Source organism: Trachemys scripta, chromosome 11 (assembly GCF_013100865.1).
Source record: "Trachemys scripta elegans isolate TJP31775 chromosome 11, CAS_Tse_1.0, whole genome shotgun sequence".
NCBI lineage: Eukaryota > Metazoa > Chordata > Testudines > Emydidae > Trachemys > Trachemys scripta.
In genome coordinates, this window is record NC_048308.1 from 25,733,915 (window position 1) to 25,748,982 (window position 15,068).

A 15,068-nucleotide genomic window follows, 5' to 3' on the forward strand; every position below is an offset into this window, starting at 1 on the left:
AGAATTTACATATGGAATTTACAGAATGCAAAGGTCCCATGTAAGTATGTAGAGAAATAAAGAGCAATTTCTTACATCACTGGCAATATCTCTGGATGCTTTGGCAGTCTTGATGGGAATAGCATCAATTCGCAAGTCATAGCCTCTCTTCTTTGCCTCTTCCATGGCTAATTTATATAGACTCTATGAAAAGAACTAAACAGAGTTAAATTCTCATAACTGGACTATGCATGTTGCCTTCTCTGCAAAACAGTTAGCTCAGAAAGACAACAACAAGATGAATCATACGAATCTATTCAATACGATCTATTCAGATCTAACAATCTAATTTTCTTAATGGAAAGAGCCAGATCATCATTGGGTGTATTTAATTTAGATCAGCTGAGGATCTGGGCCAAAGAGTCTAGCTAATGGTTGTACTATTTGTCTATCTTCTTCTTTAACTGATGTAGAATAAAATACAATTTTACAGACCACACTTGTAGTGACAACTTCTCCACTGTAAATGGACCAAATCTTACTTTCCAAAACAACCGCCTATTGATGCTTATATATTTGCCCCTTACTTACACTGATCAGAAGGACTTTAGCTCTTAAGAATCAAGTTAGAAATGATTTGTTTGATGTTTTCAAATACAGGATGAATTTCACAACTTTTTAGCACTAGTACCTTTAACAGGAGGAACCTCAGCAATTCACTGGAGAACCATTTTTGGACCCTTAGCTGATACTGATGATCACTTAACAAGAGATTCATCTCTTTGAAGTCAATAGGACTCTTCTCAAAAAAGTGTTCACCAACATGAATAAAGGTTCCACAATCAAGCCCGAAGACTACTATACTGGAATATGGAAAACATTTTGATGTTGACTTTTTGGCAAGTCAATGTTATGGGATAAGTCAGGAAACTTAGTGTAAATATTTATTTCAAGTTTCTTAAAATATATTTTGGCCAAGCCAATGACACAGCATGATTCCACTTAGATTGTTATTACACTCATGACACAAACTGTGCTTTTGCTCACCTGACTGTAGTTGAGCTTGTTCTGTCTTGCCAACGTAATCTCTGGTGTGTCAGGCATCATGTGGATTTGAGACTTGTCTTTATCCCAGGCTTCAGTGTATAAATGCTGCAAATGAAATAACAAACCAACAATAATAAACAATATAATGATCAACATATGAAGCCCTCATAAAACATAATAAAGTATTTTAATAACATTATTTCAAATAATGCCTACAAATCATATAATATCTATATTCTCACTAACCTCTTTCCAGGTCAAGATTCTGAAAGGACTTCAATTTCAAAAACATGCGCTTAAGTTGCAAGATTTCCACTGGAAAATACTCCTGCTCTTGCTTATTTTGCACTCCCTCTGTGCATAGGGACTAATAAAAACCTCAGTAAAGTCAATTGAAAGACTCACATTGACATTAATGAGCTTTGAATCAGGTCCACAAAGTGTAGGCAAGCACTGAGGCCCCAAATACTACGACAAATTATTTTAACGTAAGGACATTTTCAGAGATAACTAGTTCCCAGCTATTTTACAAATTGCTACAATATGTGTCTGGAACTATAGATAATTGATCACTATAACCTGGGTCTAATACATATTTGGTAATGTAATTTGGGTCTAATACATATAATAACAAATTACATTTGTTATCTTTAACAGTTTGCAGCACTAGTACCTTTCTCAGAAGGCTAGGACTCACCTTATTCATTGTTTCTGCATTATGCTTGGCCAAGACCATTTCTAAAGAATCCGTTACACTAGTAAATTTTATTTTGTCTGGTGGCTGACGATATATATTGTCACTAAGGATCTCTCCAGCCTTCTTCACTTTTTCAACATCCAGGGAACCAATTGGGACCCAACCGATGCCCCTCAACCATTGAAGATCTGACTTGTAGCAATTCTATTAACAGTAAATACAGAGATAACTATTTAGTTAACATACCCAGTTAAACATTCCAGTACATCTCATGCAGGGATTGTGCAAGCCCTGTGCACTGAAATAAACCCCTCCTTCCTCTCTGCACTGGCTCTTAGCCAGCCAGCTACAATCTTTCCCCTCAGTTTAGATGTATATTGCCTCCCCATCTTTCTCAGGTATCCTCCATCCTACCACCTGTCAGGAAAAGCCTGAGAGAAAATATGGGCTTTTCACTATGCACTGAAGGTCAACAGTCTTGGATCAATAAGGCCATGAGTTCCAGAGCCGAGGGACTTCCAGTCAGAACACCCTCACTCAGACATCCAAATTTACAGCCGTGAGCTCAGGAGCCTTAGCTGAGCTGGAAGTATGAAACCTTCCCATAAGTTTCATCAAGAAGCCACTCCAGAGACACTACTGTGGGCATTGCTCACTGTGATTCCCCCCTCAAGTGGGTTTAAGATCCAATCAATCGGCATGACTCATACACCCACTGACTGTGACCCTGACTTTATACAGCCAAAGAGAAAATAATCATGGAACAGCACTTTGTGGTGGGGACCAGGTGTGGCGTTCCCTTACAGAGCTTCTTTTTAGCCTGTCTCAGGGCACAATAGAACTACTGAACCACCATTCCAGAGGTTTCAGATCCTCTGCACCCACCAAAAGGGAAAGATATGACGCTGAAAGCATCATTTACTATGCATCTGTGATCACTGATATATAAGGCTCCGTGTTTGTCAAGGAGGTCACGGATTCCGTGACTTTTTGTGACCTCCATGACTTCTGCAGCAGCTCCATGTGGCTGGCACAGGAGCTGTCTGAGCAGTTCGGGCAGTCCCCAGGTCAGTTGCACTGGCTGCTGCTGGGGCAGTCTCGGGGCCCCCCAGCAGCAGGAGTTTGGGTGTGGGAGGGCTCAGGGCTTGGGGCCGCTGCTTACCTGGGGGGGGGTCCTCTCCCTCATCTCCCCTAGCTCCACATGCTGTCTCTGCCAGCAGCCAGGCACCGCCCCCGCAGCTCCCATTGGCCGTGGTTCTGAGCCAATGGAAGCTGCAGAGCTGAGGTTTGGGGCGGAGCGGAAGGAGCATGTGGAGCTCTAAGGAGCTAGGAGCTGCTGCTTCCCAGGAGCTGGGTAAGGAGCCTGACCCAGCTCCCCTCTCCCTCCCCCCTGGGCTGCGACTCCCCGTCCCAGCACCCAACTCGCCCCCAAGCACCTGTGCTCCCCTCCCCAGAACTCACAGCGCCCTCCTGGGCCATGCCCCCCCTCCCCAGCACCCAGAGTGCTTTCCCGGGATGCACCCCCCTCACCACAAGTCTCCCGCCCCCAGTTTTAGTCAGGGGTATTTTTAGTAAAAAAGTCATGGACAGGTCACCGGCAGTAAACAAAAATTTACGGTCTGTGACCTGTCCATGACTTTTATTAAAAATACCTGTGACTGAAACGTAGCCTTACTGATACAACTGGGAGCTCTCTCATTCAGTACTTACGTCACTCTGTAGCTCATAGGCCTTTCTAGCATGGATGACATCATTCTGGTCTGGCAGACATGTCCACTGGTGCAGAGGATGTCTATAATCAACTTCACTAACCAGTTCCTGACANGTTTCTAAAATCATAACAAATATTCATTACATTTCAGAAATAATGCAATTTCTTTTCATCTAAATATTCTCACATACTGCCTTTTAATTTTTAAGCAAGGCATCACCTACCTCACTGTAATTCAATTTGTTCTGCTGCGCCAGTAAAATATCAGGAGTATCTGGCATCATGTGGATACTAGTTTTATCTTTATTCCAAGCTTCCGTATATGAGCGCTGAAAAGCAAACAGCAAATGTAATAAGATGTTGGAATTATGAAGACTTCAGTCATTATTCGGGTAAGATATAATTCTGACTGAATAAGCATGATCAAGATCAGCAATCCTAAGAGTTTCATGCAGTCCAGAACAACTGTAACTAAGACTAAAATAACAACAGAAGTTCTCTTATTTGCACTGACCTAGAGACTCACTCCACAAGTCTGCTCAGTGAGTTTAGTGAGACTTTTGCATAACATAACACTCGAGAGGTGAAATCTTGGCTCATTGAAGACAAATGGGAATTTTGCCATTGACTTCAATGAGCCAAGATTTCACCCAGAGTGACTAATCTAGAGTAAATCACAGTAAATAAAGCAAGCATTACACATAACCAAATGCATTTTTTCCTTTATATTTGACAATGACAGTTCAGCTTCAATTATTTAATACATCATGATTAACTGACAAATAACCTGTTAGGTATTTTGGAATTATGATTAAGTCTTTTAAATATGGCAATTCACTGTAAACTCTGCCAATAGGTCAGAGAGATTGGAAGTAAGGGTATGGATACTATGTTTTGAGAAGATAAAGAAATGCAAATTAGCACAGATCTATTGAATCTTGAAACTTTCTGGGTAATAATTCACCTGACATTTATATGAATATCTTTGCTAGGTATAACTGGCCAATTGTCTGTACAATCATGATAAATAATCGCTCCCCTCCTTGAAAAGGAAATACACAGCTTAGCTCTTTACATTAATTATTTTGTAACAACATAAAATAACATGTGAAAACATAAAGCTAATCTCTTATTAAACCACTTTTTCATGTTTCTGATCTTAAACATAAGCAACTATTAAATATATTTTTTAAAATATACCTTAACTATGTGCTAGAAACTCAAAATACAAAACAAAAGTAGTCAGTTATAATGGAAATAAATCCCTGGCATTCAATGAAATGGCTATAGTATTGTAATGTAAACTTCCTTATTTTCTTTTAAGAAAAAACACTTTAGCATCCAGAAAAACTATACTGTTTTAATTCTAATGGCAAATAAATAGAAAACTCACCTGGTTCATAATTTCAGAATTGTGCTTTGCCAGAACCATTGGTAGAGAATCAAGCAGGCTATTAAATTTGATCGTGTCTGGGTGTTGCCGATAGGTATGGTCACTCAGGATGTGGGTTGCTCTCTTATTCTTCTCGTCATCCAGAGAGCCAATTGGGGACCAGCCAATGCCTTTCATCCACTGAAGATCTGATTTATATAAAATCTGAAATTATAGAGGAAGACAAGAAAGTTCATTATTTTATTTATTTAGACAACATGAACATTTTTCTTCAATGCAAAGCAGCACCAATTAAAGAGATTCTCACTGTTTAATCAATATCATATGATAACAGAGGTTATCACCTCACAGCCCTCTGACAGGGCTAGTTCAACACTGATGGTATATCTGTGCTGCAGTGTAAGCCCAGGGTTCAAACTCAGGCTCAAACCCCCCGCCCACCATCTGGTCTACACATAAATTGCACTAAACCAGGACTCGGACCCCGGTCCCAGGACCCCAAAGAAGTGGAGGTTCCAAGCCTGAGTCAAGCCTGGACCCACAGTTCAATCCCTATTGCTTTGCAATGTAGACTTGTGCTCTGGGAGTCCACCAAAAGTATCCCTCAATCCCAAGGACTAACTTTCTTTGTTCTCAGGACAGTCAACTTTTCCCACAGCGCACCACAAACAAAGGGTTGGAGAGCATGTTTTTGGAGGGCATTAGGAAGTCTTAGATATGAGTGGCTGTACTAGGGCCTCCACACCACAGCATAGACACTAGAACACCAGGTTGGCACCCAGGGTTCAAAAATTCCTAATCTGGGGATACAAATGATTGTAAATTCCCAAGCCCTAAATCAAGAAACCCAGGGTCTGCTAACTCGAGCTGTACAACTCTGGGCTTACGTTACAATGTAGACATGCCCAAACAGTCTCTGAAACCAAGGGTGATTCTGCCTATACTAGTTACTCCACAGAAATCTTACTCCACCTGCTGGAAATTCTGTTTCTGTCAGGATGGAGATTCATCTACAACTATAATGGAGATTACTTATACATTCAATGTGCATTTCAGGAATTACAGCCATCTCTTCATCTGGCAAATGTCACAGATGAGGATGCACTTCCCAGCCCCTTTAGCTCTTGACATGTCACTTACACAGCCAAAATAGTAATTATTTAAAGACATGAAATTCAGATTGTCTTGCCCTCGCTCTGCTCCAATCCACTGTTCAAATCCACTGCAACAAACTTAACTTCAAATTGCTCAAGAGGAGATCAGTACTTAGTAAGGATACAAAAAGTAGGCTGCCTGCTGCTAACTACTAACCTGTAGAAGAGTTCACTTCTATTGTCACTGGTCTGAAAATACCCACCAATCCAGTATGTAAAGGTCTTTGCAGGACAAAAGAGTCCAGAAATGTAGCCCTTAAATATATTTTTTGACATTGGAGCAAAAATATATTTAATAAAACACTTCCATTTTCACAAAGCTGGTAAAAATAGGACTTACATCACTCTGAAGATCATAAGTTTTCCTGGCATGTACAACATTGTTCTGGTCTGGCAGACATGTCCATTTGTGCAGAGGATGCCTATAATCAATTTCACTGACTAGTTCCTGACATTTCTTGGCCAACACAACTCCCAGCATGTCCACTGGGCTATTATACTTGGTCTTCCATTTCTCAAAATCTTTCTTATACTCCCTGTCACTCTGGATCTTGGCTACATGCATAGACCACACCATCTTGGGATCATCTTGTATGTTGCGGGCTCCCACATGGTGGCCAAGCTGTTTGCGATACCCTTCTTTGTATTTGTACTGTTGGAAAGAAAGAAAGAACAAATGATGCTTTTTCAGATTCAACCTAGAAATGCTACCTTTGTAAAAACTGTTGGTGAAACTACTTAGTTATTATAACATACAGAACCTAATCTTATGAGGTGATGATTGATTCCTATAAATAGCTGAGCATCCTTAATCCCACTGTAGTAGAAGATATAGCTCTTATAATTTCATAGGATGGGGTTCACAGCTTTTGCAAACCCTTCCTCATCTATGTAGTCCCAATTTATGTGACGAATTCCACTGGACTTCGTGTACTTCATTGGGAATATTCACATACAGGTTTGTGGGATCCAGGTTATACTTAGCAAATAACAGTCCATGTAATGGTTAATTCCAGGTTTGATATGAAATATTAAATCTGAATTCAAACTCTATTTCAGTGAGTGACATATTCATCTTCAAACAATTACATGCAACTCCATAGCACAGTCTAAGTCACTGACGGATGATGTCAATTTTCAAATGAAATAAAATGTCAATGTCATCCACAAAATTTCAATCATAAACTGGGTTTAAGTGATCTATATAGTAGCAGACTGAAAAAACAAACAAACACAATGTATTGTTTGGTGACTAGCTTTGCATTGAAGCATCCAGTGTATGCCTTCTTTTCTTTTTTGAAAGACAGAAAGACCTTATCTCACTGACACCAGTAGAAAGACTCCCATTGATTTCAATCAGCACTGATTCAGCCCATAGTGCTTAACCACACTGTTATTTTAGTTTAGTAAGACTCTTACTTCACTTGCAATGTCTCTGGATGCCTTTGCTGACTTGAGTGATATGGCATCACGAGGAAGTTCATAGCCTTTCTTCTTCAGTTCTTCATATCCTAACTTGTAGAGTTTCTGTTGAGATAAGTTTGCAATAATGATTGCAAGCACACTTTGCAGAAAAGTATTCCAATGTTGATGTTTGGAGAGAAAGGAAATGCTATGTATTTTACACACAGTTCAAGAACTGAACTCCAATTTTTTACATTGTGCAGAAAACAAGGGTGGATTTATCAAATGGAGTTGGTTACTACTAATTTTCAATTGCCAATGCATGCTAGCCAAGCTATCGTATTTTTAAATTAAAAAGCATATTTTTAGGACTCTGAGATGGCTTTCTTGGTGCTAGAAATTAGTCAAAAGTCTTGCGTGATATTCTTGCTACAGAATATTTTCCACCACCAAACTAAGGGTGGAAATTATTGCATAACCGCAGTAAATTGACTGGGGAGAGGTAAATAAAAGTTTATAGTTGCAACTCATTTGCAACCAATACTGTCATTTACTTTACATATGTAATCTGATTAATAAACATTGCTCCAGACCACAATGGCATGGACTTCTGAGAAGGTCAACAATGCATATTTTCTGACTCCCCGTGTGTCTGTTTTCAACCTATCATGACCTCTCCTCTTGAATACTAGTGATAAATCTTTTTGGCATTTCTTTCTTATGTTCCATGACAAAGGAGAATTTGACAAAAAATGGTGCTCTAGAATTCTAAAAATTCAACTCACTACAATTAGACATTATCCCACACAGGTTACTAGACTAATTACATTTTATTGGAGAGGTATCTAAGATGTTGATTTGAGCATAGGGATGAAATGGACATATCTAAAGATAGCAACCTCCTACTGCATGCTTTGTTGGGATTTTTCTTGTAATCTAATAACTGCCATATTGGCTCCCTCCACATAACAGGTTTACCAGAAAAAAATCATGGGTATGTTAAAGGTTGTAAGAATTCAAGAGTTCCAGAATAAATTCTGAAGGACTTTACTGCAATTTAGACTGCATTCATGAAGTGAATTTTCAAATCATAAGCTCGAACATCCAGTGTAGTATGGAGTCAAACTTACATCACTTGTATTGATTAAGTTTGCTTTAGCCAAAAGGATTTCAGGAGTGTCAGGCATGATGTGAACGTGAGTCTTGTCCTTGTCCCATGCTTCTCTGTAAAGTCTCTAGAAGGAGAAACAAACAAGAACAGTGTGCCTAATAGAATCTTCATATAAATAGCAGATTTCATTCAGCTTCACCTTATGTCTTTAACAGCAATTCAAGAACATGTCACGCAAGTATCAAGTGTGGGAGATATAAATGGTACTGGATGGATAGTTGAAGAAAATAATGCATGAATCACTTAGAGTTCTATTTAAATACAATTGTTTGCATCCCTTTCGTATGTGGAAGGCCAAAGAGTCATCATTATAGCAGTCCCATATACAGCATAAGGTTAAATATGGGTAAAGACATTATTTATGATCAACATTGGATAAATTCTGTAGATAAGCCATGATAATCTCCTGAATCACATTTGGGACTTCTTGACAGCTGAACTCAAGATGCCAAATGGACCAAAAATCACAGACCTCTGACATTTTGCTAAACAGACAACTATGACCAACAATTTGAAAATTTATTTTTTAAAGTCATATTAGTCACTGTTAACTCAAATTATATTAATTTTAGCATTATATAAGAGGTTGAAATAAATTACAAGTTAATTTATCTGTTCAATTAAATGTTCAGCCTTCAGAAACTTACATCACTCCTATTTTTGGCATTAGACTTTGCCAAAACTATGTCCATGGCATCAGCGATACTTGTGAATTTAACAGTGTCTGGTGGCTGGCGGTATTTCTTCTCACTCAGGATTTCTGAAGCTTTCTTGTTCTTTTCTGCCTCCAAAGAGCCAGAGGGGATCCATCCCAGGCCTTTAAGCCACTGAAGATCTGACTTATATAAATTCTGTTAAGAAACCAAACAAATCAGGGAAAGTCATTCGCTTGTCTGCATCAATGAACTACGTTAAAAGATTAACTGGCAATTAATAGACCTTGTTTAGCTATGATCTGTATTGCTGGAACTACAAGAGGAAATGTCATTTCTGCTCTACAGGGACATCAGATTCTCTTCAATAATGAACATATCTTTCATAAATATAAAATAAATATATCAAGTAAAAAGGAAACTTACATCACTCTGTAGTTCATATACTTTCTTAGCTTGGATGATGCTAGTCTGGTCTGGCAAACTTGTCCACTGGTGTAGGATCCGTCTGTAGTCTACATCACTAACCAATGACTGGCATTTCTTAGCCAGTAGGATGCCCAACATATCCACAGGCATGTTAAACTTGGTCTTCCACTTCTCAAAATCTTTCTTGTACTCCCTCTCACTCTGCATCTTGGCTACATTCATAGACAACACAAGTTTGGGATCATCCTGTAGGTTGCGGAATCCAATGTGATGTCCCAGCTGCTTGCGGTAACCTTCTTTATACTTGTACTAAAATCATAAAGATTGTGGTACTCAAATTAAGGCAAGAATGAGAAAATGGGGAAATAACAGCTTATCGGATACATTCACCAGCATGCCATGTATGCTGGCAGTTAGACTCACAAGCAAACTTGAACTTCTTGCTCTCTTGGATGCTAGAAGCTGAGCAGATCATTATGGTTTCACACTTAGGGGTCTAATATTCCCTTGATGTATGTGCATAACTTTGCTTGATGTTCGTGTTCTAGGAATGCCTTTGCTGCCGAAGGAATTGAGCCTTTGGGCTCCGTAGGAAGAGCAGGCTGCACATCTCTCAGAATGTCTCCTCCACTGCACGAATTACCAACTAACTACAATCTGGAGAGACCGCTTCCTCTTACTCCCAGGCAGAGACATAATCCAGTGTCTCAAGGGATAAAAATCAGCATTGGAAAATGTAGGGTCCTGACTATCCAGAACATTTCCCTAAAAATTAGCAAACACCTGTCCTTATACACAGGCACTGCCCTGAGGTTGGGATGTGGAGCAGTGCTGGGCATGTGTCTGCCCTGAGACCTGTTCTACAGCTGCATGGTAGATTGACTCAGGGTGGTGGGAGGAGTTAGTGGGTCAAAATTTGCTGCTGCTCTAAAAACAGAGGACGTAGCTCTAGGTAGAACAGGCTGCTCCCATGCCACATAGAAGCAGACGGCAAGCTTGGAATCATGGTGCAATGATGTGAGAGCAATCTCTCTCCTACTCTCTTGTCAATGCTAAGAGAGTCTGTCCCACTGATTACACAGAGAGGAAAAAGAACAGGAGTACTTGTTGCACCTTAGAGACTAACAAATTTATTTCAGCATAAGCTTTTGTGGGCTACAGCCCACTTCTTCAGACGCATAGAGTGAGCTGTAGCCCACGAAAGCTTATGCTGAAATAAATTTGTTAGTCTCTAAGGTGCCACAAGTACTCCTGTTCTTTTTGCGGATACAGACTAACATGGCTGCTACTTTGAAACAGAGGAAAAGCTCTCTTAACTCTCTATCCCTTCCAGCACACCTTCGTAGAACAGGGATGGACCTGGCCCAATGAGGTTTATTAGACTGTGTCTGAGTGCATAAAATTCATCACAGATCGAATTGAAAATGTCACTTACATCACTTGCAATGTCCCTCGAAGCTTTGGCTGCTTTCACTGAAATGGCTTCAGGTGTGAGGTCGTAGCCTTTCTTTAACATTTCTTCCCAACCATGTTTGTACAGTTTCTAAAATTGAAAAACAGATAGTTTTTTCCAAAACTCCCCTTGCATCTTTGTAAAAACAATACAAATAGAACACATGTGTTTCAATATGCTGGCCCATTGAATAAACATGGAATCCAAGTCCGGAGTACTACGCTCCATTTTAACTCAGCACTTACTCAGGCAAAAGTTTTGCCCGAGAAAAGTGTGTGTGAAAATTGAGGGCCAGGTTGTGGCTGAGCCCTGCATGGATGCAAAAAGTGAGAGCACAAGAATCCCATTCAGGGAGCAGGCTGCTCTTTGTTCATTACCCTTTCCCTACGAGTAGAGCAGGCCAGATATGCAGGACAGCATATACTGCACCCTCTGTGTGCTGGGGAGCATTTGGAAACATTGTTTTACTATAGTTACTGATACTTTCACTGCGGCAATGTGATCTGCACTGTCTAATGCAAGGCTGTGGCTACAATAGACCCTCGGGTAAGAACTTCAAGATTTGACACTTTAGGGGCAGTATTAGGGATTGTGTCTTTAACACATTATAGGTTTTTTTCCACAAGTGCTTACTAGATTACAAATAATCTGTTTGCAATGCTTGTTCTTACATAAGGAATAATTAATATTTAGGGATGAATTCATTCCCTTTGTCACTCCACCAAAGCAAATGGCATTACAGCAGGAAAGAATTTGATCCCCAGCTATCATACCAGGTTAAAAATCAGAGTTCAGTTAGTACTTTCTTTGCGAGGCTAGCAGCACTGGATGCACCCTGAGAATGAAACAGTCCAAAAGCAAGGATGAGACACCCCAAATATCCTTTGTTCAGTTTAGTTTTGATTATTTATGCTAATGCTTCATAACACACAAGTATGTTCTATATTGTTGGATAATTCGTAAAAACTAACAGGGCCAACATTCTCAGCTGATGTCCACTGTCATGTGGAGCTCCATCTCAGAGAACACATGCTGATTTGCACCAGCTGAGGATCAGGTCCAAGAAGCCTTAGTAATGTGAGACTTCGTTCTCTATTTTGCATACTTCTATAGTCCCTAGAGCCATAATGCCTCAAAATCTTTAATGTATTTATCTTCACAACACCCCTGTAAGATAGGAAAGTGCTATTATCCCCATTTTACATAGAGGGAAATGAGGTGGACAGGCTAATTCATATGTCCAAAACCACAAAGAAAGTCCGTGGTGGGGCAGAGATTTGAACCCAGGCTTCCCAATTTCTAGTCTAATGCCCTGAACACCAACTCAACCTTCCTCACTCACTAATACTTTGCTGGAAAGTTTGGCCACTGGAGTGGAACTGAAGGAACTACTAATATTGGGTATGGATTTGCAAATTTCCTATTGATAAGGATGTACTGTAGCGCTAAAAAAATGCAATCCAGTTGAACTATGCACATGTAGTTTAAACACTTGGCACTTGGAGTTAATAGACCTGCCTCTAACTATCCACGGAAAGCAAAAACTAAGTAGTTTATGAAAAATCTCTACCACAGACTGTCACTCTCCTATATTTAGAAGGAAAATTAAGAAAGACAGTCAGAAAGAAAGGTGAAAATGACTGTAAATGCTTCATATTCTATGTGCCTGTTATATTTGGAGAGAGACAGACACAAAGGGAGCTGATAGAAACACAGCTGTCTGCTATGGAGACTTTATTGTTCTGGCAGTAAAATTGAAACCAACACTAAGGTGAGGCTTTGCACTGGGAATGCTAAACATTAAAAGAGGCAGACCATCTCATTCTCCACCCTACTTTAAAAAACTTCCCAAATTTATATACATCATCATTTACGTGGCTAACATGAAACACTATATAACCTAAATAGTGCGGGTGGACTACCACAGACTCTCAAATTGCAAGGGATTATTCTGCCCTGGAATAACAACTCACTAGCTAAACAATATATAAATTCAGGCATACAACTGGTTTTCGCACTCTCTGGAATAATATGGTGACAATGGTGTGGCAGTGCCCTTCACAACAGGAACAGTTCGGGGTAAGGAATCAACTGGATCTGGTACCAAAGTTTCTTCCACCAAACTGTTGACATTAGGAATTGTAATGGAAGGACATTTGAAAGGAGGAACTGAAAGACCTACTGGAACATCTCCCAACTCCAGTACTTGTCAAGACTGCAACTGATCCATATGTCATTTCCATAAAATACCACCAGTTCTACCACACACAAAACAAGTCCTGTGCATTTTACAAGTTCTCCAGGTACCCGTTTCACTCCACAACTGTAGTTGCGAGTCTACACTGAGTCTCCTACTTGAAAAAAAAAAATGATGATGAGTCTCACATCATTAATCAATTTGCATAGATTGGGATTTGGCTATAGAGGAGGCAACATCAGGATGTAGCAGGTCCCAACAGGTACACAAAGATCACTTCAAGAGAAGAGTTGCAAATGACTCCTGGGTAGTAACATGTGTTGTGTTCCTGTAGACAAGCAAGAAATTATGCAGTTTCTGCTGATGACTCAAAATAGACTTGTTAGCTCTTAAGCAGGCCTCACGTAACTGTAAAAGCATTCTGCAAGTCCATTTGTAGCAGGATGGTATGGAGCAGAACATGTATGTGCTGAATTCCATTTGACGCTAGGAACTTCTGAAATTCTTCAGAGCAAAATTGAAGTCTGTTGTCACTCACCAACAATTCTAGTAAGCCAAATTGGCTAAACATCCAGAGATGTCCAATGGGTTTGGTAGCTGTAGTAGAAATCATTCTAAAATCTCTGGCCACTTTGAATACACACTGATTACAACTAAAGGTCTGGCAAAGTCCATGCAAATGTGTGTCCAAGGAGTCTGAGGCCCCAACCAAAAGGTGTAAATGAGCTGGGCCAGGATCATGCTGAATTTACTGACACGTACTATAGCACTTCTCTTTCCTCTCAGTGTCTTTGTCATCAAACAGGACTCCAGCCTATGGCCTTCACTCACACAATGCCAAAACGACCATCACAAAAACCAGAGAGTGAAGTTCCGAATTCCGAATTCCGGAATGATCGCTCTTATTCTGCATAAGATGCAATTGTGATTCATATATAAAACACGCTGATGTGATGTAAACTGGGGATTCTTATGATCTAACACTGTACCTTGTAATACCATTCCCTTCACAAGAGAAAACACATCATCCTTAACGGTTTTTGTGTTGATGTCGGTGCTAGTGACGGGTAACCTCTCCATCAAATTGAGATAAAACATTTCATCTGACGTTTCTTTGGGCTAATGGGAGCTTGGGCATGGCAGCCCATCAGCATTGCCGTGTAGAGTCCCTTTACAGAACTGAATAGTATAGGAATGAGCTGAAAGTAGCAATGACCACCATTGCATCCGAGCAGCAATTAATGATGGAATTCCATGTTTAGGTGCAAAAATTGAAAGTGACAGGAGATGATCCATCAGCAAGGTAAAATATCTACCATACAGATAGATACGGAACTTCCAAATTCTGAAGATAATGCTTAGAGCTTCTTGCTCTATTTGTACATAATTCTTCTCAAGCATAGTAAGCATTCATGAAGCAAAGGCAATTGTTTTCTCCATGCCATCAGGAAAAATATGGGGAAAGAGCTCATACACTCAGATGGTGAAGCATTACAAGCCAATTGCAGTAGTAGTGAGGCATCAAAGTGACATCAAAGTGAATAAGAACTTTGGCTGATGTCAAGTTTCTTAGCTTCCTTAAACACACACACACACACACACACACACACAGAGTCTACTTCCATTTTTTCTTTGCTTGTAACACTTCATGTAAAGGTGCCAATACTGTCACCAGATTAGGCAGATTAGTAGTTAAGCAGCCCTAAGAATGAATGTAACTGACACATTCTCTGGAGTGGTGCGTGAAGAACCACCTTCTCTTTCTCTGCTGATTCCTTAA

At 39.9% G+C, this 15,068-nt stretch overlaps 1 protein-coding gene across 1 annotated transcript in view; it reads right to left on the reverse strand.

Annotated features, from left to right (window-relative positions):
* Nucleotides 1-15,068, reverse strand: part of NEB (nebulin) — a 172,543-nt gene that overhangs the window by 104,021 nt on the left and 53,454 nt on the right. The window contains exons 43-51 of the mRNA XM_034786087.1: nt 11,074-11,181; nt 9,636-9,947; nt 9,204-9,407; nt 8,516-8,620; nt 7,401-7,508; nt 6,322-6,633; nt 4,828-5,031; nt 3,659-3,763; nt 76-183 (exon numbers count right to left, since the gene is read on the reverse strand). Of these exons, the coding sequence (XP_034641978.1) occupies nt 76-183; nt 3,659-3,763; nt 4,828-5,031; nt 6,322-6,633; nt 7,401-7,508; nt 8,516-8,620; nt 9,204-9,407; nt 9,636-9,947; nt 11,074-11,181 (1,566 nt within the window). The remainder of the gene's footprint in view (nt 1-75; nt 184-3,658; nt 3,764-4,827; nt 5,032-6,321; nt 6,634-7,400; nt 7,509-8,515; nt 8,621-9,203; nt 9,408-9,635; nt 9,948-11,073; nt 11,182-15,068) is intronic.